Source organism: Camarhynchus parvulus, chromosome 7 (assembly GCF_901933205.1).
Source record: "Camarhynchus parvulus chromosome 7, STF_HiC, whole genome shotgun sequence".
NCBI classification, from domain to species: domain Eukaryota; kingdom Metazoa; phylum Chordata; class Aves; order Passeriformes; family Thraupidae; genus Camarhynchus; species Camarhynchus parvulus.
In genome coordinates, this window is record NC_044577.1 from 17,507,034 (window position 1) to 17,533,226 (window position 26,193).

General features: G+C 37.4%; 1 protein-coding gene across 5 annotated transcripts in view; it reads right to left on the minus strand.

Moving 5' to 3' along the window:
• The window catches only part of RAPGEF4 (Rap guanine nucleotide exchange factor 4), a 140,881-nt gene that overhangs the window by 90,154 nt on the left and 24,534 nt on the right, over window positions 1-26,193 (minus strand). The window contains exon 1 of one of the 5 annotated variants that reach the window (XM_030952655.1): window positions 24,108-24,247. The exons of 2 other annotated variants lie outside the window; for them this stretch is intronic. Coding sequence is in view for 1 of the 3 variants with exons in the window: in XM_030952654.1 (XP_030808514.1) it covers window positions 15,175-15,216 (42 nt within the window). In the remaining 2 variants the exon portion in view is untranslated. Of the gene's footprint in view, window positions 1-13,103; window positions 13,318-15,174; window positions 15,218-24,107; window positions 24,248-26,193 lie in introns of those variants that run through there. 2 more of the 5 variants (XM_030952654.1, XM_030952656.1) reach the window with 2 other exon arrangements.

The following is a 26,193-nucleotide window of genomic DNA, read 5'->3' on the forward strand; positions in this document are numbered from 1 at the left end:
CCAAAATTAACTTGGAACGTTGCCATGCACTTACATAAGGTCAGGGCATGATGTAGTTACTTGTCGGTACTGATATTTATTCAAGTGGAATAAAGTGCTATTCATGAGCTAAAAGCCAACCCAATGTTTTATTCAGAGTTAAAATGCTTTTTCCAAAGAGGATGGCTTTTCCAAAGTAGTAAGTGCTGGGCCAGTTCTGTTTTGTTTAATGTCAGAGGCAGCTTCTGAAACAGCAGCCGTAACTTCAACCATTATGCTGCGCTATTCAGTCTGGCAAGCCAGCACTGTCTCCCAAGGACAGGAGTATGGCTAAGGGTGAGCAAGCTGGCACAAAAACAGGAACTTGGCTGCAAAGGTAACTAGAGATAGACAAGGCTATATGGGAAGCCACCAAAGAAAGACTGGGAGGAATTTCAATTACAATTGCATTATAACTAAAAAATTTCCTGTCCAGCAGCATCGCAGGGACTGTATATTCATCACAGGCCTCCATTCTGTCCAAATCCAGCACAACATACCTGGAGCAGTAACCAGTAACACTTTGGTTGAATCAATAATTTAATCTACCACGTGCATTTTTTTAAAATACATTCTTACTGAGCTATTGCTGTTGTTCCACAACATTACAATTAAAATTACAAGAGTACGTGATACATACAGCTGATATTGAGCACCAATGTTAAAGAGGTACTATTGCATATGTCTCATTACCAGGCCATATGACCAACCCTATAAACTTCCAGGAGAACCAGCCCTACAAAGACAATGACAACCTGCCCAAGGAGCATTGCTATGCAACAGAAAGAACTGGCCAAAACACTTCTGTGATGTGTTTTCCAAAATCTATCTTGGAAATCACTGAAAAACCAAGTCCCTCCCTTCTGTGTCCTTTTAAGACGTGACAGAAATCCCCAATATTAGTAAAACCAAAGCTACTACTTAAAATCAGGAAGTCCTGAGAGACTAGAGGCACGAACCCACTGAGACTTTCATGTTAGCTATGGAAGCCATTGCAGCTTCACCTTTTTCTAACCTTGAAATTATAAATAAAAGTTGTAACAAAACATTTTTAAATGCTTTTTTTTCTCCCTAACATTGTAATTCTTACTTCAACAAACATCTCACATGCTAAGCTTTCATTAGGTACAACTCTGTCTAATGTACTCCTTCTCAAGGAGTTCAAGTCAGTAATGGATGTAGTTACTCAATACCACCCTCTTAGACCCTTTTTCCTCCCTCCTGTAGTCAATCTTCATCAGCACCTAATTACCTGTATTCCCAGCTTTACAACTTTGTAGCAGACACTGATGATACTGAGTGGCAACACAGGACGTTAGTCTGTTTAGACCTCTTTTCTTAGAATTCCCTTTCTGAAGAACCAGCACAAATCCCAATTACATCCAAGCCCTTCACACCTTCCCATGCAGCCCATGGCCACAGCACAAAACATTCCACACAACAATGGCCTAAGCCCTGCCAGCCACTGGCTCCTACTCCTGTGCCCAACATGTCATCTTCTTGGCCAGGTCTGCAAAGGTTGGGAAGGGGGCCCTACCGTGAACCGGGACCAGTGAACAGATTTGGGTCTTTTAGAAACAGCCACGAAGCCAAGAAAGAGCAGCCAGAAAGGGACAAGGCAAGTGTTGAGACAAAATTTGCCTCTGCCCTGTAACATGAGAAACTATCTACACTCTCCTGCAGTAAACCAGTTAGACATTTATAAAAGTAACCAAAGCATATTACAAACCTCTAAAAAGCAACACAGCACTTGGTTTTGTTTTCCACTGTTACATAAAGTTGTTTTTACATCTCAGAAATAAAATTTTAGCAGCCTTTCAAAGGAAACAAAGATGCATATGTAGGTACATACTGCATACATTCTACTCCATACTGCATTTTGGAGTACCTCACTGAACTGATTTAATTAACATCAGCCAGAAAAGAAAAATATAACACGAAGGTGACTCAAGACCTATCTGTATGATCTTCTAATTAAAAATAATCTTTCCACTGAAAGAAAAGCTCAAATCACAGTTGACTGCTGTCTGCCCTGAATTTTCAGGCAATGTCCCATTGTCTCCAACTGTATAAAGATGAATATCCAGAATAATCAATCATTCCCAACTGTATGTCTTTCAGATCACGGAGCACATTAAAAAAAAACCAAACAACCAAACAATGACTGCAATTGCAACCCATAGTGCTCTGCCTGTCTACATGGCTGGGAGAATCCAGGTACAAGAGGTTGCCCAGATATCTCACTTCTACCAAGCTTCCTAGTTTGGAAGAGAGTCCTTGGGAGATAACAACAGCCCTTTGGTCTTTATTCTTTCATTTAACAACATTCTCTGCTGTTCTGTTTCTAATAAAAAGTCAGCACACAACTACTGAGACAAGAAAATTAGTGAAAGACCTTCACAAAAGCCCCACACTGACACAAGAGACACAGTCAAAGGGTGTTTCTGGAGCCCTCTTGACATTTATCTTAATTCTCATGAGCTGTAACATTGGATCACACTACTTACAGAGGCAAAGGTAGCAATATCAAACTCATACACACCAAACCAAATGTAACAGTCTCTTCTCTTTACAAAGCGCTATCAAGACTTTCAAACCCCAAAATAAAATTGAACAGATCCAAGATGTGCTTCTTTCCATTTCCTGATACCCTGCTCCTTGATATTTTCTGCAGCAGACTGATAAGGGTTCCTAACAGTGCTACAGTATCAAGGTAACTGTACACTGACTCTACCCATTACTTTCCCTCCCCATATGGACTGTCCTAGAGTATCCTCTAGAGCATATAGTAATATCTAAATATTAGGTTGTCTTTCTGATCCATCAGACTATATAAATGGACAGGCATTGGGTCTTGAAATTTTTCTGAGAGCAGATTTCATCAGCAGCCATTCACTGGAATTTAAAAAGAATGCAGCAAAGAAACTGAGGCAGGCAAAAAGAACAGTGCAGCAACTGCATGGGTCACAGGTACAGCCACCATTGAATGACCATAAATCCAGCCTCCTGGTTTTGATATGGAATTGCCCTAGTGAGGACCTGGGGTTTTATTCCATTATTTAGAGCATGTACTCTTATTTATTTCCAGAGAAGAAATTTAAACTGAATCTGTGGATGCATGTAGGGATTTAGTCATCTTCAGACTATCTCTAAGGATAGAAGTGGTAATGAATGTATCTAAAAATCATCTAACTCCTTGTCCTCCCCTGCAACTCCCCCCTGAAGCACTAACTGAATAATTTGCCAATTAAAAACTAGACAGTACACAACTTTGTCAACCGTTCATTTGTAAAAAGACACAGGGCACCCATTTTAATGCTGCAGTCACATTTTAATCAAATATTAATCTTCAGATGTCTTTGAAGGGAGGAGATATGCTCTCTTTGACAAGCCAATTCTTAAAATAACTTTTTTTTTTGCTTTAGCAGTTAACAGGTCAAACGAAAATGCAGCAGGCAAGTCATAGACTAAACAGCACTTTCAACAAAAAGGACTCAGCGACATCAAGCAAGTGTCAGAAAGCACAAGCTGAGGGGGATGGGACAGTAAGCAGGACATGCATTAACTTTTTAAGTATGCCATTGTCCAATTGTTTTTGGATATTGTGCATGACAGCGCAGGTCATCCACTGGAGCAGGAACCTTCAGACTAGGGGCTGCAATAGCTCAATGCCTCCTTGAAGCCGAAGTTCCATGAGGAAATGTGACTTGATCTAATTTTGGAATCTGGAAAAAAGACAAACATCAGGAAGGAAGTTTAAAAAAAAAAGTTTAAGGCCTTTCAAAGAAAGAGGAAACTCAAACCAGATAAATTCAAGTAGCAGTAAGTCACCATCAAGCTGCTGTGATGTCTCTTTGAGAACATCACGTAAGAATTGCTTGTACCTCTCTGAAATATTTGAGACAGAGAGCACGAAGTCACTACAATCTTTGGATGGGTTTAGCCCAATGGTTTCCAGTTGTCTCTGTATGTACTGGTAGTTCAGACCTTCATTGTGTACAGCACACACATCTCTGCTATGTGTTCACAGAGCTCCACTCTTTCCATTTCTGACACCCCTATCTATAGAATAACCTTTGTAACAGAAGGTTGGAATACTCCAGACCCCACAGACGATTAAAGCTAACAGACAGATCTGTCAAGAAAAAAGAATCTTAACAGAGGAAACTACTTCCTGTTTTCTGAGATAAAGAGATAAACCCCTAACTCCACATGAATTCTTCAGTACTGTGCGTGCACTGTCACTGAGAACAACTCTCTGTAGGGGCCTGCAGGACTGCTTTGGTCAATGGGGGGGTACTCAATACAGCCTCACCCAAAACTTCACTGAACAACAGGGTCAGAAGATCAGTCAGTTCCCGGGATTCACCTGGTAAACATAAATCTCTGAGGTACTTGTTTGATGAATCAATTATCATTTCACATGTTCAGAATTTAAAAATTATTGGATCTCAGAAGAATGAAATTAAGACTTTATTAGCCAAGTCCCAGCTGTAGAAGAGTAAATCCTCATTATGCACTAAAATGGTTTAATTTATATTACAGGGTTTTTCATATGGGTGATGGATGCATGTTGACCTCATAATGATGTCAGAGGGCAAAGGTTTCCCTCCATTCTCACTTTGTCTCTCCTGTCCTCTTCCTCTTTCCTCTCCTCCCTCCCTCCAACCCCTCTTTGTCTCTGAAAGCACTGTATAGAACTTATTTTGAGCCAGAGGAAAGGGGGAAGATAGGCACAGCAAAGAGGGCTATTGCCTCCTCCTTCCCTCATCTCTTCTCTTCCTGCACAGTGGCAAGTCAAACTGTAACAGCAAATTCAGAGAAGGAAAAGGAACGACATAAACCATTTTTAAAACACCCATTCTGAAATCTTAGAATTATCAAACATAATTGAATGGAAAAGAATTCTAGCTAGTATTTTTAAAAAGAAAGAACATTGGCTTTAGGCTCTACTCCCACTATGGGTATGAAATAGGCACAAGAGTCAATGAGATCTAACATACAAGTAGAGAGAAAAATCCATATACCGATCTTCTACCATACTGCCATTACAGAACTTCAAGTACAACTTCTCCTACAAATATATTCTATAAACTTCAAACCTTTTAGTATACCCAAATACAGTCTATCCTCTTTTGCTTTAATATGCTTCAACATTCCTGTGATCAATACTGAATTCATAAAGTAAACAAGGTCCAGCTGGGTAAATAATGAGAACAAACACACCTTAGGAAGTGGTTATTTATCCTAATTCAACCCTCAAATAACATTATATCTTGTTTCTCGGAATCAATGTAGTGCTGGAATTTCACATTTCAGCAATACAAATCCATGTCTTCACCACAAGTGCTAATTATAGAGTTCAGCTGCTGCTTCTTCTCTGAGCAATTCAGCAGTGTTCTCATACAGGCTACGAGTGCTGTCAACTCACCTATATTTCCAGCTGAGTAAAGTATCTCACGCTCCCGACTGGGTGCTACGCAGGGCTGCTGTATGGCCTTTCAGGGAAAGCAGGAGTGAAGCCCACCAGTAGTCATATTTCTGCACTGCCAAACTCCTGTGCAACCACGGTGCAGTCACTCTATTAATTTTCCCTCTGACATGTGCATGTCAGTGCTAAATCTCTGCATCTGTAAAACACTTTGGGATTCCTGACAAAGAAGGACTCTATGCAAAAGGTCAGTCGAATAACTTTCTTCTTGAGAAAAACATTTTAAGATCGTTTAAACAGACATGCAAGCCTAGCAACCCGGAAATTCTCACAGCTGCTGTTTGCTACCTAAACTCTGTGCTGCTTAGAGTCATGTGTGTTCACATGATCTGCTAAGCTGGGTGCTGGGGGCTGTCTCTTGCTCCTGAACTTTTTCCTCCTGCACTTTACAATCAGTCCAGCAAAACTTTCATTGCGCAGTGCATAGTACATGAGCATGTATGTAAACAGTATATGATGGAAGTTAGTTTACATTGGTTTATATTATATAGTTGGTTTATAATCTTCTAAATTATAACTATTCTGTCCTTTATTAGCCCTTCTTCAGGAAATGAAATAAACTCAGTAAAATTTCAGGACTTTCTTCTTTTCAAAACCAACCAAAAACTAGATCTTTAGGTTTTGGTCCTTAGAATTTAGACTGCACTTTGCCTTATATGGCAACCACAGAGTAAGGGAACCATATATTCAATTTTCATTTTCTCTAGATATGAAAATAGGCATACTGATTATCTTTACAGAGTATCTATACCAATTTTACTTTCCCAGGATTCAATATACAGAGCATATCTCATAAAGGCTATAGTGTTTTCAAGAGCTATTTAAAGGCCTCCTATGAGTAGCAAGCGAAACATTAACTCTCTGGAAAGACATGAAGCTTACAAGCTGAAACTCTGATGAACACTTCAGTGATAAGCATTTAAAAATATAAGTAATCATTATAAGAATAACATAACTCATCAAAGTCCACAGGTCAGCCAACTTCCCGTTTCTGTGTTGTATACAGGAACAGTGGCATCAGCACTGGGCATTACAGGAGAATTAATGACTAGCTGTAATTAATGGCCCTGGGCTATGCCTGAGGCAATCCACTCCTCCCATCTACTCAGTAATCCCAGGAGATCCTCTAGTCTCCTTTGGAACACTAACGTCTAGTTTTTAATACAATTCTTTCTACACCAAATTTTTGTGCTTACATTATTTGGAGGACTTTATGTACATATAGGAATAAAAATACAGTCAATTAGGGAGAGCATATTGGAGTGAAAAGCAGGACCAGTGCCTTCAAGACTGAGTTCAATGGGAACAAATGTTCTCAGATAATAAAGAATATAGTTGGGCTTGTATCTCTGATCACTTGCTCTCTATATTTGAAGTGAGAGCTATACTGCATTAACAGCTTCCTGTTACTCTTGCAGTGTTTCTGTTCTTTCAGAAAGTCTGTTCTTCACCCCTCCTCAACTGCCTTGTTTTGCAACACCTCACTCCATCACCACTACTATCATCACTGCTGTAAAAATATAACAGAACCTTTTGGATAGGTGCTAGGCATTTTAAAAAACTGGTTATAATGCATGTACAACAAGGATAATAATCATTTTAGTCACCACTGCCATTAAGTTATTAGCACACTACAGATCTTAATTTGAAGTTTAAAAAAAAGCAGTGATACGTCATGTGATATTTTATTCTCTACCACAGTCTCTCTTCAGTTACTTTTTTTTAATCCACATCCACAAACTCCCTTTGCAAACATTCGCTGACTGCCTTTTGGCACAGACAGCAAACACATTACAGGCTTTGAGCAAAAAAAGAATTGACCATTCTTCTTAGGTGCACTCTGTAAAACTGCAATGGAGCCTTCAAATCTGGACCCTGGATATTCTCTTCCCTAGAAAAGTCTTACACTGAAGAATAATCCATTTGACTGAGATACAATCTGGAATAATGCCATGCACTACAGAAGTAATTCTTGACATAACTAGCAACGCATGAAACCGAAGTATCTCTGACTGCTGAGCACCACATACGAAGTGTCAGCAAGCTCAGCTCCCCACTTATATTCAAATACTCTCTACGAACAGCCTACCAATAAATTAACAATCGGCAATACTCTCATCACATATATATACATTTTATACTCTCAACACAGTATAAAAAAGTTTGTCTCATGTGTGTTTGAGCTTTCAGCTTGTTTGGATGCCAAACACTTTTGGTCAAATTCTCCATCAAATGCATGCAAGGGCTGTCCCAGTGAGGTCTGTCTGGTCTGTGCATATAATCTAATTGAAAAGGACAAAGCTCTGACTCCTGTAGCCAAATGATGAAAATTTTCATTATTACATTTAATTTTTTTAAGACATTGAAAAATCTAACCAGGGTTTGTGTGTTCCTTTGACAACACAGATCCAGTATTAGAACATGGTACTGGCTGTAACATTTTATGAATTATACACCAACACAGCAAAAGTAGTAACAGGCATGGACCAGACATATTTGCTACCTTGTTGCTTCAGAACTGTCCACAGATTGCTTTAATCTTAAAGCATATCCATACCACAATCCTCTTCACTGTAAAATGGAGCTGGCAATTTTATCATCACTTACATGGCCTGAGGAAAATTATGCATTTGTGTACAACTATCAGTTTTCCATAGCCTTTCAGTATCTGCAGATATTTTTTTTTGTAGTGATGGTGGTGCTCCTGAGATGGTTAACTAACTCCCCCTCAAAAACAGATAAAAACTGAAATGACAGAGTTTCTGGCAAGAGAATTTCTGGCAGATGAAGCAAAGTAGGAAATGCAGTTCCTGGTATAAAACAGCCTACTCTATCTCATCTGAGAGAAGGCTTGCTGCCTGGGTATTTCTCAAATGAAAAATTGCCAGGGTTTAAAACAACTGAAGCTTTCCTGTTATGAGAGTTATGTCCTTTACAGATCATGATAAATCCTGACTAAAATATGAGAGTCAGTCTTTCAAACCATTCCTTTCCTTCAGTGAGGTTACATTTACAGTTCAGTGAGTAGACTTAGATTACAAGGTCCTTTTTCACTTGAAGATACTATTTGTATATATTGTATGAGCAGCATTCAAGCACTGAACAAAAAATATGGGAAGTGTCTTCCTAAACTCAGTCCTCAAGAATTTTCCTTCTATTATCCCTCACACCTTTCTTTCTGTTTTCTTACTTCCTTCCTTCCTCCCACCACTCATCATCTGTCCCAGGAAAATCATGCCAGGTTATTCAATGGCCTTGTTATCATAAGAAGTTGTTACAGTACATTGGTATGCTGAGAAATGGGGTTTGTATGGTTTGTGGTGAAAAGTGCAACCTGATTCTCCATCCCTTCTGCTGGAAGAGGAAATTTAAAAGTGGGATAGAAACCTGGACTTTTAAAAAGATCAGTGGCAGCCCAGTACTGTTGACTGGGAACAAGGAACAACAACCCCATACTACTTTCCCTGCTGAAGCTGGAAAACTAATTGGGACACAGCCCAAGTGTAGTATGAGAAGTCACATTAAAACTTCTCCCATGGCTTTAATCTCTGTCACTGATGGTAAAGGTGAATTCTACATGTTATTGCTCACTTTTCCTTTCAGTGATTGCTCCCTCCATCTTGTAGTTATTTGTTTAGATTTTTAGTGCATAAAAATCCTGGCATTGCCACTATGGGCTCTGAGCCATCTGAGCAATCTTCTTTAAATACACTAACACATCATCCATATGGTTATCCAATATGTAACTATTTACTTTCCAGGATAATCAAAGAGGCAATAAAAACTGTTAAAAGCTTCACAAAACCTCACAAAATACTGACACCCTAATTAGGAGTCTATGATTTTCACTGAATAGCAGAGTTTTAGGCATCAGTCTGAATGATCCCCTTTTTGAACACATCATTATTATAAGTCTTTTTTTAAAAAGACTGAAAGATCAGATTAGTGGTTGTCCTTAGGAGCTACCTGTTTGAGATCACTGTAGTGTGTGCCCCAGTAGTCTGATACCATGCAGTTTTCCCTATGCTCTGGAAGATATCCACTTCATAGACAACATTTAGAAAGGTTGGAAAGACTATCTGAAAACTAGAAGGAGAGATACCAAGAAAATTCCTTTTAAGTATGATCTTCCTCAGTAGCTTATAATTTTTTAATGGTTTTCAACAGAGGTTCCAAAATCTCGTAGAGGACCCAATCAAGTTATAGTTTGTTTTTCATAAAAGCTGTAATTGGTACTATTTCTTTTAGAGTCAATTTACAGATAATGTTTTCCCCTTTCAGAGATTCCCTGTTTCCCTAGAAGACAATGATATTTGGATGAGAGATCACTTTGTTGAGACAGCTACAAATGTATTCTCTTCACAGCATGTGCTACACTGTCTGAGGTCAAAGTCACTTATCATAATCTTCTAAGCATACTTGTGGCAACCTGATGCTGTTGATCAGGGCTGGTTTATACACTGTAGCTTGTGAGCTAACATTTTACACCAGAAGTTGGTTGTGAGTATTCCAGATGCAATTCCATAGATGGATTAGTGATTATTGAACTTGTGGAACAAATCAATGAGCTCTTAGGCCTGCATGCATATAGTGAGATGGAAGCTTTTAATGCATGCTTTAAAGGCCTGCAGTTCTTAGGTCTCTTGGGATACTTGCAAAATTGTGCCTCTTTTTTTATTAGAAGTGACTAAACCCAAAAAGGACTAGGAGGAGCAGGAGGATGGAAAGCCATGTCATTCCTTTTCCTGGCCACACATTTCATAAACTTTGGGATGAGGACACAATATACTCATTGCACCAGTACAGAAATTGACTCTCTCTGCTATCATGGAACTTGAAAGGCCTCTTCTTGGGGCAATACAGTTTCCTTTTGCCACTAATAGAGATAACAGGGGTCAGACTTTCAACTTCAAACAGAAGATGTACTGTTCTGTAGACAGAAAACGAAGAAATTATATCCAACTGACACAGCTGAGCCCCTATGACTGTCTGTTTCCCCAGACAGGCTGTTGTTTGGGTGTCATGCCACCACAGGACTCATGCTGCTTTAAGGTTTCAGGCCCTGCCTTGGCAGCTTTGGTTGGCAGGAGATTTTTCACTGAATTTAAATGTAACAAGAATATTTTTATGTTGTTTTCCTAAATATCATAAGTAGAAGCAAATTCAGTATGCTGAAATTGGCATCAGGAGCCCCCTGCAGCTCTGAAAGTGCAGGTATTAGTGTCCATTAGCACATTTTAAAGCACAAGAAACTACTTAGCATAAATTTATTGACTAAAACGGAAGGTGAAAATGAAGACCTTGTTGGAGTCTAGTGAAAGAGCTTTACAGGTAACAGTGGAACAGGATAACAGACTGACAAACACAGAATTTCACTCTGGAAGAGGAGAGTGAGCCTTGTCCTGTCAAATGGAAAGTTCATCACAACCATATTCAGCCCACAAGACTGGACTTCTGTCTCTTCAACTAAAAATGAAACTTTAAAAAAGCAGTTACCTATTTACAGTTTTGTCATATGCACTGCAATTAATTTAGCATCTAATTTAAGTGTGACCGCATTATGAAACTTCACAGAAACACACAGAAGCAAATGTTTGTTTTAAGATCACAACAACAACACAACTATTGAGCATCTTAGCAGATATAGGACTTCTAACTCTTCAGAATAACTTCAAACCAGGGAACCTACTTGTTTTGTTATCTTCATCAACCCACATAATCTTCTGCTGTTCCAATGAACACAGATGACAGAAAAAAAGGATGTCTTTATTTCACCAACTGAAGCCCAACTCCATTAAGAGGAGCCAGACTGATTATATTACTCCATCATGTGTAGAGGGAGTATTTCAAAGAACAAAACCTAGGAATCTCTGCCATGGAGTTGACAACTTAAGACCACATTGGGTACACTAGAACTACACATAACAAGATCAAAGAAATCACCATTACTCTTTGCTTCCTGTTGCTGTACAGCTTTCCTCTCTTTTTGAGTTTATTATTTTCTAAGTCAGATTGCTAAAGCTGTGAGTTCCCAATGGCATCTCTGCTTCAGGAGTTAAGTACAACTGAGGGCCTGTGTGATCATCCATATGCTTGTATAAAAATAAACTCTCTACTTGGTCCATGTTTCATCTGTCAGTTGGCTAGGTTGGTTATTTATTCTGCTGGGAAGAATGAGCACCCTTTTTGCAATACAGCTTTACCTTCTCTCTTCTCTATTTCCATCCATCAGTCCTGTAGGAAAGTTGCAACTGCTAACAGGTAAACCTTTTGTTTTGGCTAAGATCTAAAAAAAATACCTGTGTTACAAAATCTGAAACTGGCCCATACTCTGAATATTTGAGGTCTGTGAATAACAGCCACACAACTATCCCTACATTTTTCAATTGCCACAAAATTAAACCATTTGTAGACACACTCATACAGGCTGCTTGTAAGCCTCCTACTACTATATTTGGCCACAGTTACAATGCTATAAAATAAATAGATGTTGCTCTGTGTCTTTATACCTACTTTCTCAAGGTCCTATCACTGAAGTGCCTTTCACACTTCCTTTAACATATTTTACAAATTAGTTTGTTTAAAGCCACATTCTTTCCCTAGAAACAAGTAAATAAATATAGAAATATTAGTGGGTTTTCATAAATGCTTCCAAATTTCCCTTGCTTTCAGACTGCACAGCAAGACCCGCTTTGGGTTTCCCTGCCTTTTTGCCTAAAGCCATGAGAGACAGCCTGAGATTCCATATCAATAGCTTTTGCTACACATTTTTTTCTCTTAACATCTGAACAGTAAAATTCCACCTTTCCTTTTTATTTTCCCATGCATTATTTAAACATGCTGCTCTAAATTCTACAATTAGGATACCCCTGGGTAGTTACAATCAACATCTTTAAAGTCAGATACAGCAGGAAATGTGTGCTCTCCAGGATAGCTTCACACATTTGTTTGCTGTACAGTAGCCTCAATTTAAATATGATAATCTAATTCAGTAAAAATGAACTGAAATCAGATTTACTGTAAAAACTTTTAAAATTTAATTTTCAGACTAGCAATCAATGCTTATTCAGTTTTCATCTTATCCCTGCCTTCCCTTTTTGCAGATGCTTAAATGACACTAAATTAAACAATTGCACAAATTTTTAAAAATGCAGGAAAATTACCATCTGCACTAAATTCATGAATAAAAAGGTCCAGATAAATCAGTCTTTATGAGCACTTTTCTTAACAGAAAAAATTTATAGAAAGCAAAAATTCTCACAGTAAAAATAATTTTTTTAAGATTATTTTGAAACATAAGATGACAGAAATTATAAAGGGGGATCTCACTATCATCTCATTCAAAACCTTAGTCAATTCCCAGAATATGACTTACAGGATTAAATATTAAAACATCTTCAAAGAAAGAACTATGTTGAGATGCACAGCAATAAGCCCATTACTATTCACAGACATAAACAGCATCCAAGTATTATCTGCTTAGTATTACACACCATTGCATTTTCCCTAAATCTATGCAAAATACAAACATACTCTTGTAAACAACAAGAATTGCAACAGAAGGAAACAAACAAAAAAGGAATCTTAAACTTACATTGATGTGTTATTATAGGTCGTGCACAGCAAGTAGCCCTAAGGATACATTTTAGGTTTTTTATCCATGCTCCGTTCTTGTTGCTGATGTGACCACTTAGGCACATGGTCAAGTTGCAATCAGCTTCTCTCTCAGTGATGTATGAGAGCTGTGCTGATTTATCTCGTCCTTCTGCAGCAGATTAGCACTAATGTTTCTGCTTCTGTATCCTACCTCTCTTCAGCGTAGACTCTGCATTATCATTGGCAATCCAAATTAAAGAGCCAGTGAACGTAGCACAATTTTCTTTTTCTTTCTGACACCATTGCAAAGCAGGTAGTCTCACACAAATAGAATCTTTTATCCACTGAGTGTCTTTTTTAACACTTTTGGCAAGAACAGTAGTCAGAGATACAGAAGAATGGTTCCAGTAAGTGTGCCATAGTCTTTTAGTGATTTATTCTGTTAAAGGAATATTCGCTTTGCAGAGGGCCTTAGGCAAGAGATGGTTGTAATGCAGCAACATTTCAGCCAAAACCAGGGGAATCTTCACTTTGTAACACAAAGGTATTCTGTTATACACAGTGAAACTCTAGTTTATCCCAAAGAAGTAAACAATGTGAAATTAATTAATGCAAACAGGGTTTAGGAGGAAAAAAAAAGCAAGTTAAGTGCCTTAAATGCTAAAGGTACTTAATATATAAACTGATTAAGTTAAAAATTATTTCAGTGCCTTACAGTATATTCATTCATTACAAAATCTTTCTTTTTGCCTTAGGATTGACATATTTTACACTATGGGATTGGCAAATTCAACTATTAAAAGTATTACAAAGAACATGACTGAATCTTTTTGTTACTATTTTCACTTTGCAGTAAACACCTACTATTTTCGCATTATCTTTTCAATTCAAGACACCATGAGGCACAGCTGTTTAAATTTTCATTAGGACTTTGAAAAATATTTAGGAAAAAATGGATGTCTTAGACCATCTAGTCTTGAAAATGTGAACATTCTGACAAGTCTGCTCACTGTCAAAATGACTCACATCACTGCTGTTCCTAGCTGCTACTCTTTCTGATCATAGAAGTATTTCGCTTTGTTTTTAAGAACCAAATGCCATACCTGAATATTAAACAAGAAATAGGTGCTGCTTGAACACTAGCAATATCTGAACAGTAGAAAAATTCTAGCTATTCATAAAGACCTATTCAATGTTTATCATCAGCATTCATTTTTAAAAAACATTATATGGACTGTCTTACCCTAAACAGGAAAGAAAGTGAAACTGAATAAACTCATTACTTTATAAAAAATGCTAAAACAAAGGACTATTTTTGCTCTAATATGGAAGTCTAATGTGGTCACATCCATTTCAAAGTGCTTTCTGGATTATGCATACACCTGCCACAGGGGCACACAACCTTGGGACAGAACGTAACAAAGACCTAAGCACAATCATTAGCAGAGAATTTGTTCAAAGGCAGTTTTATATCTTTGTGTGGGACTGCATGAGACTACTTCAAGCCTCCCCAGCTTTCCTCCTCTTTTTGCGTGTTGTTGATAAGGAATGAAATGCATGACTGAAGAAGGGCATCCAGAAAAAGTGACAATCTCCTGAGGGAAGGTATGTGAAAAAAGAGCTTCAAGGCATCCCCAGCACTGAGTGGACAGCACCTGGCCATTTCATTTGCTGTACTACAAAAACGGTATTTAGCCTTTAGCCTGAAATCTTTAAATCTGGTGTACAAACAGCATTGCAGCTTCTACTGCAGATACACATAGAATCATTCCAAAAAATCAACTCCACTTCAAACATTACCATTTATATTGTCCCCAAACTCCTATCAGAAGTTTGTTTGGAACCTCATCGTTATGATGGTTAGAAAGAAAGTTCTGATGTACACCTAAACACTCAAGCTGCTACTTATCTGCTCCTGAGCAGCACCATGCTTTAACAGTTTACATCCCCTGAATGGTGGTCTTGTGTACTTACAGGCACCAACCAAATTCCAGATCAGCTTGCATACCAACAAGGCTAACCCAGACATGTGCTTTTATCATATAAAACAGACAGTCCATCTCCCTTACCACTGTAGTCCTTCTCTTCACCTCTCCCCGTTTTGAGTTCATGTCTTCTGAACCCTGGAGAGCAGAACAATATACTGTGTTCCACTTGGACTGAACACAAGAGTTTATTTTGGTAGACCAAATAAACTGTGGTTTTAATACACGGCGCAATAACATGTAAGCCCCCTGCTACCTTATCTTCAGCAGCTAAAAGCTACATATTTATCTATAATGAAATTCTGACATATATCAACATATTGGGGTGTAATTTCTCTGCTATACTACATGAGGCCATGAAGTTAGGAATTAACACCAATCAGCACTGACATATGTCCAGTGCTTATGGATGTAACATTACTGCTGGCCCCCCTACCAAACTCCCAATTTTTACTGATACATCATATTGGTTTGATAACATAACTTCCAATTCTGTGAAAAAAGTTGTTTCCATAACTATTCAGCAAGGAGAAGAAAGAATAGCCATTGTATCACTGTTTGCCACTAAAGAGCATCATCTGCTCCTTCCAGGCTCCAGTGGTTTCCTTAAGTGGTACACACAAGCTATGCAAACAACGCACTAATACTCCAAACATGCAAATGGATTATATGTATTTCTACAGGAAATTACTCAAGGCAATTGAGAGTGTGAAGTCAAACAAATTATCATCTATAATTGAAAACATGCAAGTAACTTTTAATTAAACATCACTCCTCCACTGAAAAAAACCACACTAGAACTCTACTAAAAGGGAAGATAACTAATAAGGAGGGGGACGTGGGAGGGGAAGGAATGAACAAAACACTGTTTTGTGAAGAGGCTGTTATTCACAAAAAAAATTTGCAAAGCAGGCTTTTAAATGAATTTCTAACTTACTATTGATTCAAACCCCACATCAATTTCAAGCAAGGCAGGCAAATACAAAGTAGCTCTCCATCTCCCTGTAGCAGCTACTTGCTGAACAGTTTCAAAGATTGTTTTTTGTAAGTTGTTCATTCCCACATTAAAAAGCAGAAACTTCATACTAGTAGTATGAATTATTTTGTTAAATAAGAAGGGAAAATACAACTCATGGCCTCCTCCAGGATATCACAACCATTTATTATATTTTATTCAATACAAATTAACTCAATTCTTATCCAAAGACCTTGTCCAGTTGATGGATACCAGGAAAGGAAATTCACCTACCATTTTGAAATGATACTCAGATTAACAGTATGGATACCCATGTAAAATCAATGTCTTAGAGAACTCTTGTGTTAGGAAAATATGTATTCCTACTGTTGCTGGGGCTGGAAGCAACAGCAGTACTTCCTTTGCCTCACATCTTCCCATAACTTTAGTGTGCAAAGTTGACAAGAATCTACTCAAGTATCAATACTTAATGGGCTGATTGGTAGCATATATCAGTCCTGAAGTTGAATATTCAGAAAGTTTAAAAGGCGGAAAAATCCACCTTTTCTTGTTAAAACAGAAAAAGTCTGTATCTTAGAATAAAATTATACCAAGTATCTTTTGTATATGAGGTCAGATGCAGGTAACACCCTCTATAAGGCAATGTGGCAGATATATGTAAATACATGAGAAAGACATAAAAATGAAAGTTTTGATGTGAATTTCTATTATAATCCCAAAGCATATAATCTTTCAACCATACCACAACAACAGCATAAGTAAATGCCCCAGCTATTACAGGCTCAGATTGAAGTGTAGCTCTTCCTGGATAACACATTATGTAAAATGGGTACAGGAATTAACTCTGCTGCTGCATCTGTGTATTCAGACATATCTGCTTAATTGTCCACACTTTTACTACAGTTCACTCCTTTAGCTCTGCAGAGCAAATGTGCTAAGAAATACTAAGTGATGGCATAGTTGTCACCACCTTTAACAGTGCAAGAATTATTTCCTTATTCAGGATTGCTGGTTATCTAGTAAGATCCAAATGCCACAGATAAACCTAAGGAGAAATACCCAATAAACCCTTAAGCAGAGCTCAACAAAGCTTCCATTAAATGCTAGCAAGAACAGAACTGACAAATGTAGAACAAGAAACCATATTAATTAATCTGTGGAAGAGACAGATACCAGAATACTGAGAAATGACAGCAGAAAGAAAAAAGGCATTGAAAAATGTTTCATGCTTCCAGAGAGGATACAGGCTTGAAGGGTATTGGCAGAAAGGAAGAAAAAAGAAAATAAGTCTGTACTGAGCTTTTAATCTTTCCTTAATTGTACTGAGAGTCGCCAGCATTATCCCCAGAGAGAATTAAGTATAAAGGACTAAGTTACTCAAACAAGTTTCTTTATAACAAGTCCTTTCAGAACAGCATGACTTCTTTGAAGGACTCAGTTTCTGAAAGATTAGGTCACACAAAAATCATATTGTAATGAGTATTTTTATTACACTAAAACAAAATTGTGCCTGATTCCACTAACCTGTGCTCAGGAATATATGGATAGGGTTCTGTGGGAATAAACAGAATAGAGCTTGTTTGTCTATTTTAGTTAATACTTCAAGAAAAGGGTTTGCACTGGTAGTCAAAAAAGATATTTTTCAAAGGTCAAGAGAGTGATGGTATGAAAAATATAATAGAAATTACTTGGGAAATGGTCAGAGGTTAAAATGTCAGCAAGTTGAACTCGATCAGTTAAGTACTAGATGCAGGATAGCAAGGTTTCACTTTAAATGCTTATTATTTATCACCCTCAAACAGCTGTTATATAAGCCTGGCTTAAAGCTATGTATAGCATCTAGAAAGAAAACAGTATTTTATCAATGTAACTTGAAATTAACAGAAGTAAAGTTCATTCAGAAGATTTAGTGTGTAAACTTTTAATTGTGAGTTTCAGCTTTCTTTCAACTTCTTCACTTGGGATTTAACTGAGAAGGTATTTTAAGCAGAGTTCAGAGGAAATACACACAAATGGCTGAATCTAATCAGGCATGGGATAAAGGATAAAGAAACCAAGCCTTAAGCACTACACCAGACTGATGGTATGAATCCGCATATTCTGCTAAACCACTGATTTCAGCAACAGCCTGTAATAGAAATACTAGATGAAAACACAAATTTTGTGAACATCCAATTCAAGTACATGGAACACGTGCCTTAAAAGGCACCACATCTTGTGTGATGTTCTTCAATATTTGTGGTGTAAACAACTATTCTCCAAAAGAAAAATATTTATCCATAAGCAGACTTGCTTCCATAAATCCCCTTGGGATTTAAACATTTCTGAGGGTCAGGAGGCCCTTTCACATTCCTGGTGAACAGATTTCTAGGAATTTTGTAGCTCACTGAATGAATGGAATTTGAGCAATACCCACTAACCCTGAGAACTGTAACTGCTGGAGTTTTACTGCTCAGATTGAAATGAGGATTGATTCAAGAGCAAGCACATGGACTATCTGGGTTTTTTTAAAATGTCTTTCTTTTCTTGATATCTGGGACTGGCCATAATCAGCAAAGATGACAGGCTGAGCCCTGTAATTCCTATTCTCTGCCACAGGAGAGATATTCCACATTTAGGTCTTAGTATTCTATATCTTCCTTTTTAAGCGTACCTGAGGGATGCTGAGAGTTTGTAAGGCTTTGATATGACTTCCCTCAGTACTGGGCTGACCATTGTGTTAAGCACCCCTGAAGTAGTTAGGCACAAAATCATTTGAGGGATTCCAGCCTCATGCTCTCTCTCACATTGTATCAGTTGTATCAGGGGGTAGAAAGTGTTACAGAAAGGATAAGGCTAAAGAGAATTGAACACTACCACCATCAGCCCGTGCTGCATATTATACAAGGAGAAAAAAGCAATTAGTAATTACCTGGGCTGAAATATCACAATGCTCATTGATTTCAATATGGTAGTGTTTCACCATGGATGAAAAGCAGGGAGGAACCAGGCTAAGGTTTCTAATAATCACTGAACTCTGATTATGACCAGGCAAAGGTATTTATGAGAACTCTACTATCTAATGCAAGCAAAGAGCACTCTTCTTTTGAACCCATTTATTAATCCATACGCCTAAACAATTCATAATGCCTGAGGTTTAGCTTCTTTTAAGTTACTGAATACCCGTTCAAGGGAGAACTCACTAAAAATAGAAGAATTTACATTCCACTAAATAGGACCTGTATGTTTCATTACTCTTGCTACATGAAAGTGAACATTTTTAACATATTTTGTAAAAATATTTTATAACCATACCAGATTGTGGGAATAAAAAGGAATAATACATACTATGATACAACAACCTTGCTTTCAGCTTGTGTTAATCTGTTTTAAGATCATCCACTGCCATAAAACTCCTTGTCAAAGATCTCTAAATTTTTTTAATGCTGCCAGGTTTCAGCTAATGGATTTTTAAAATGTAAATATTAAAACATATCCATTGATCCAAGAAATGGTATCAGATAATTTGCCTCACCCATAATATAGTACAAAGCAGAAAGCACCCATTGAAATGCAGAATGCAAGCACACACTCTGTGTAGCAATGCCTTGGAGGAATGCATCACTTGTATCAATTGTCGTAAAACAATAAAAAACTCAAGTTTCTAAGGGCTTTCTTTTTTTCTCAATAACCTGCAGACTAACAGTAATAATAGATAAACCTCTACTGTAAGGAAGAAAAAGTACAATTCATCTGAAAAGAGACAAAGGACTGAGATGATAACACCAACCAGAAGATCAGAAAGGGTCCATCTCTGAAATAACCCATTCAAATACAACACCACAGAGAAGGACGGTCTGGGTTAAATCCAGAGGTTGAGAAGTGTAAGCAAAGCCCTGTGCAGCTGATCACTTTGGTATCCACTTCAAGGCAGGAAAGGACACTGCCAACCACAAACAGCTAGAACCAAAGCTCCAGACAATCTGACACAGAAGTTTGACAAGGCAAATCTAAATTTGCTTTGTAGCATCTACACACACAATACATATTAGATACAGAGCAGATTATATATGCACACATATCTGAAAAAACATAATTCTGTTAGGCTTTTTTTCCCTCTGTGACAGAGGAGAATGAGACATATATTTGATAGCAAAAAGTATGTCTGGAAAAAAGCCAGAATCAATTTTATAAGCTTCAAATGTTATGATTCTTCTGAAAGACATTTTTACTTAATAAAAATGAACTAATGAAAGACTAGAAGTTTGTTTCCTGAAGTATTATTCATAGCCTCCCAGTTGTGTTTTGCAATATATGTTTTTGCCATTTAGCACATCATGCTTAGAGATACCACATTTAATAATACAATCTGCAGAGGATGAAAAACATTTTCTTTGCTAATAAAAAAGCTGGTTATAGAAAGTGCAAGTTTGGCAGTAAAGCTTCCAAGAAAAACTGCAGCCTGAAAAACACCTGCAGACTTTAAGTGTATACATTTCAGATTGTCAAATGTTTTTCTGTAATTTAAATATTTTAAGAATCAATCAAAATACTTTCTTTTCTTGGAAATCAGATGAATTCATATTTTTCAACTTTACATCTAACCATGATAAAATATGGGAAAACCAATAAAGGCATTACTTAACAAGGAGACTGACATGCTTTCTGGATGTTTCAATTCTTTTTTAGCCAAGAAACAACCTCAAATAAGTCAAGCTTTCTGCAATATTATTTAAGACCTTTTGAAGTGCTAATGAACATATAAGCATTTATATGGACTGTAGATAGGAATGACAACATATTTTTGCACAGTGTCTGGGGCTCAAGCAGATGGTCATTATTACAGTGATACAGAACAGCACTTAAGAGAAATGACATGGTAGGATGGCTTAAGAGAAGCCAGATCTACACAGTCCCATTCCACCTCTGCATGGTGATCAGAGACAGAGTCACAAAATGAAGTAGAGTCAGACTAAATCAGGAGATTGAAATACAAATCAGTTGTAGGGATGATACACAAGAACATGTATCAGGAAAGTTTGTTGCAGAGTGACATGAGGAAGGATCAAGACCTTCCCAACAAGCATGTTATTTTCCAATATTTTCAGTTGCTCAAGAGGTGTTTGAAGCACCAGCAACTGTCACCTTAAACCAAGGATAACAACAAAGAAAGGGATACTGAGTTAAAACTAACTGGATCTTCTCCAAGAATTCTGCCTCATGGACAATATTGAATATCATAATTACAACACAGTAAATAATCTGAAACAGAGCAGACAATTACCAGTTATGAATTTTTCAGTCACAATGTCATTATTTAGCAAAGGACTAAGCATGGCAAGACTCCCAAAACGCTTTTACACTTTCATCAGTACATACCACACCAAGGGAAATGCTGCATTACTGAAGTGAAAAACCTTGTTCCTAGAAAAGCTTTTCTACTGCCAATGGCCAGGAAGGTTACCTTAGGACATAGACTGTCATAAATACTGTTCACAAAATCTGCATCTATTCTTAAAATATGAAGTGATTAATACAACCAAACGAAAGCAGCAGTCATCATGGTGCTATGCTGACTGACAAACATGACTGGCTCTGATGTATGCTTGGCTCCTGAGGGTTAAATGCTGGTTCATGCTCATTAAAATCTGCTCTAGCAGACAGAGCATCACTTGTTAAAATTAGAAATGCCTGAAAAAGCAAAACAAGAGAATGAAAACTAAAACATGTTATGAAGATGATCAAAACCAATGCAACTGCAGTACTAAAGGCCAGAATCTGCTCCCATGTAGTTCCTCATGTATTAAATCAGTTGTGTTGTATTCACTTGAAATATATTCAAGTCATACCAGCAAAACTGGGAGCACTATCTGGCACCTTTTCGTGGTATAATAACAATTCTGGAATCTTTTCCTGCTACTCACTTGCATGCTTTCTCAGTATTAACACAACGTATGAAGGTGGGATGTTAGCTATTTTCACAGCTTTGCTCACATCTAGCCAATTCTGTGTTTACTGTCATATTCTAAAACTGGGCACAGGGTTTTTTTTATATTCTTCCTCCTTCCATGTGTTCCTATAGGAAAAAAACATCTTGCCAACCATCACTTCATTTTTCAGTGTCTCTCACACAAGCTCTGTGTCTTTGCATTAAAATTTGTATTTGTTATCAGCTGAGATTTGGAGACAACATAAGGCAACAGATTCCACACACTGGAGTCTTTCTGATGCCTTAAGTTTAGCTTTTATATTTTTCAGATCAGTACTGCTTTAGCATATAACTCTAAAACTCCACAGACTGTCAGCTACTGTTCTCCCATTTTATTCAGACAAAACAATTTCTCTCTAGACCTGAAACTCAAGGACACCTCACTTTCTCAGGCACCAAAAAAATGTAAACAACAGCGAAGTGGGGGGCAAAGTGGGGGAATGTGACTCCATTACCTGAAGCTGTAATTGGACAATTAACATCTGATATGCAAATAGACCAAATTTATATCTGTCTGAAAACCCCGCAATAGTCGCCCATCTTGGCTGCGGTCTCTGTGAGCCTCCTACACTGCCCAAAGTGCAGCCTTTGAAGGCCTTTCAATAAATACCCACCTTCATCTCTGTCTAACATCTGTTCTAGGTAGCCTCTCCAGGCATCACTTCCACATCTCTCTTCTGTATTGTATTCTGTATCTGACAACCAGGAATAATTCTTCCTTATTCTGACAAGATGGCTATTTGGGAGGTTGGTGAACACAGTATTCTGCGTACATGGAAAATGCAGGCTACTGCAGTTTGATCACTTTCACATTTCTCAAATAAAATCCCGTTAGAGAGACCAATCATCAAGGAATCATTTGAGCAGTCAATGGAGAAAGTGACATGAAGCGGGTAAAGACAGCCAAGTGTTCCATGACCACCTTTTTATCCTTTTGTGGGTCTCCAAGCGCTTCACTATTTTAAATCACATGATCGTCCATCCTGCAAAGCTAAATATTCTGTATTTTATTAACTGTAGTTTTATATCTCTACTATGTTTGCCTGTGGGAAATCAGTAAATCAGGGCAGAGACTTCTGCAATTGATTACTGGGCAATAAATGGGCAGAGTGGTACACCATAAATCAAGGTGATAGTTCAGGGGCTGGACATTAATCTGATTTTTTCTTTGATTCCCCCCTTCCAATATTTCATTTCTCAGATCAAATTTAATCTCTCACTCAAATGAACTGGAAAGAATTTCTGGTTTGGAATACTCATTGGTAAAAAGGTATATTAGAAAGTACTGACATTTACGTGAGATTCCTAATACGCCTTAAACACACTGAAGTGCTCAGGAGTCTACCAGAGAAAGAAGCAAGAACATTCTCATTGAACAACGCTACATGTATTTTCCAACAGCTTAAGGCAAGGAAAAGGCTGCCTCTCTGAAATGCTGCCTACTGCATTACACTGCAAAACACCACATGAGATGCAGTAACCTCCTCCGATAAACAATGTACTTACAATATAACCAAATGGATAAAAACAAATTAAAATCCTTCCATATTTATTTTCATTAATGTATTTTTACGTGCCTTCATAATTCCTAGTGCTATAATCCCAGGACATAAAATGAAGCATAAAATGATATTATACCTTGATATGACAGGTGTGATTAGATACACCTAAAGTGACAAACTGATATTCCATACAAATATACAGAGAGCTGTGGTCCCAATTCTGATGAACTCAAGCATTATTCAGAAACCCCACAGAACAGTGCTACAGCACCCCCTTTCATACATGTACTTCCTACATGGCATTCCAATGAAATGGCATGTAAAACTTCTGTTTTGACAGATCTGGTTTTAAACTAGCTCATTAAAACCTAGTGCTCACAGTGCTCAGAAAACAAAGGGAGTGAGAAAGCTGCTTCTCCCAAAGCTATCATTACAGAGCAGTTCAGTCTGCTGAGGGCTACTGAATTAACAGCAGATGGGCAATGGCAAGAAGCAAGTTACTCTACAGTCTATCAGTTTACAAGATGTGTAAGTGCTGCTGAATAGGAATTTTTAAAAAAATTATTCTGACCTTATAGGGGCCAAGTCTCCCTCTCTCCAAAGTCACTGCATGCTGAAGCAATAGCTGTTCTTCATTACTTAAGTGTTTCTCAAGGCATGTTCAGTAACTTCTAACACAGTCCACACAAAAGGAAATTGGTTATTTGTATGTTATCCAAGGAAGGCTGAGTAATACACCACAGTAGGAAAGACCTCTAAAAATAAGTCACCTCTCAGCAGATTCACTCCCTTCCTGTCTGGGTTTGAATCAGTTTGCAACTGCATGAAAAGACAAAGCTCAAGGATGAATTACAGAGAACTGTAATGATCACACTGCTCAAATGCACTCATTTCCCTCAGACTCTGTTTAAAAGAATCCAGTTATTAGGGGTGGAGCAAGGTAGTGCTCAACAGGATGTGCGTGACCAGAGCTCCCCATGCATAGCCTTCTGCTTTCATGTTTATTTTTGGATGTATTTTCCTTTGTGCTTTGAAGTTGTTTTTTTGGGCAAGGTAGCTAGCACCACAATCACTTATACATGCTGAGGAAGGAAAGCAAGCCCTCATCAACACAAACAGTATTTTTTCCTACAGATTCATAGAGTATGTTGGATGTCTACAGTGTTGTAACAGTTATGAGTTACTTTTTTTCATGTTTGTTAGTGCTCTTCAGACACCAAAGCCAGGGACAGTTGGTGCAAAAAGGACCATCACCAGTGATTCCCATAACCTACTAGTTCTTCATCAGGAAACAGTGATCAGCTGTGTGAGAATTCAGCGTGAGGTTTCATCATCTTTAATCCGCTGTAACAGCGTTGATAGACAACAAGTCTCCAAGGATGAGTAAGCAGAGAAGATCAACAGATGTTCCCCAACAGGATGCTACTTCAACAGACACAGTCATTAGAGAAAAGACTGGCTCATTTTAACTGGTAATTGTTGTTATCAGGACAGTGTCATTTGTTTTGACCAGCATCCCCTGACTGATAGAAATGAAGGTCACAGAAAATCTTCCTGTACTTAAAGGGCTGACTGAATATAGGGCTGCATGTATTACAGAAGGCACCTTACTGTATTTTTATAAAGAATATCCTATCTTTTCTTTAAAGAATATTTAAATTTAAAATGCTGGCAGACTAATACTAATCAAAAAAAAAAAGTCAGCTTAGTAGTAGCTATCTCTTTTTCTTTCAGGTATAGACCCAACTATATTAGTACTCATAGAAATTAATACCTTTGCCGTATATTGTGCATTAAGTACATCAGTAAAACATATCTAATCTGGGAATCATTATACCAATACCATTGCTTCTTAGAGCAATACAGCTAATACAGGATAAGTTACTTTTCAAGTTAAACAAAACTCAGAGAAGTCTGCAAATTCACAATATGAAGTTTCAGAGACACTGAAAATTCTTTCTAAACTTGGAAATAATTAAAATAGATAAACTCTCTCTCAAAATCTAGTTTCAGGATATATACTAAAAGTTTCATAAGCAGCATAATGGATATGTAATTGTCTTTCAAAGAACTGCATATATATAAAAATATTTGTTGCAAATGTGAACTTCAACAATAGGCTTCAGTATTAACAAATTTTTAGTGTTAAGAAGGACACTTCATAGCTTTTTGCCTAGCATTTCAGATTAGTTGCGCAGTAAATTAAAGCCAATACTGAATCTATTTCTGTTGTTTCATTTTCCAAGATTACATTCACAATGTAAAAATAAGAAAAAATATTTTAAATTGCAGTATTGGGTTTTCTTTCCTCTGTAGGAATAATTCTGTTATTTGGTTAACAGAGTTTTGATTTTTTTTCTTTCCCTCAAAAGAAAATAAAGAAAATTTCCCCAAAAATTAATTTCTTGGGGAAAACCAAACAAATTAAAAAATAACATATATTGTATTTTTGCACTTCTATTATTAATCATAAAAATTCTACATACATAAAATCAGAAACTATTTTAAGAATAATAACCCTACAATTTATTTAGGTTGTTCTTATACTGCAGTGTTACATTATTTTGGAAATATTCACCTTTTTTTTTTCTGGATAAACTATTTCATTCATGAATTAAATTCTCATTATGTGGACAGTTGAAATTTGCCTACAGTAG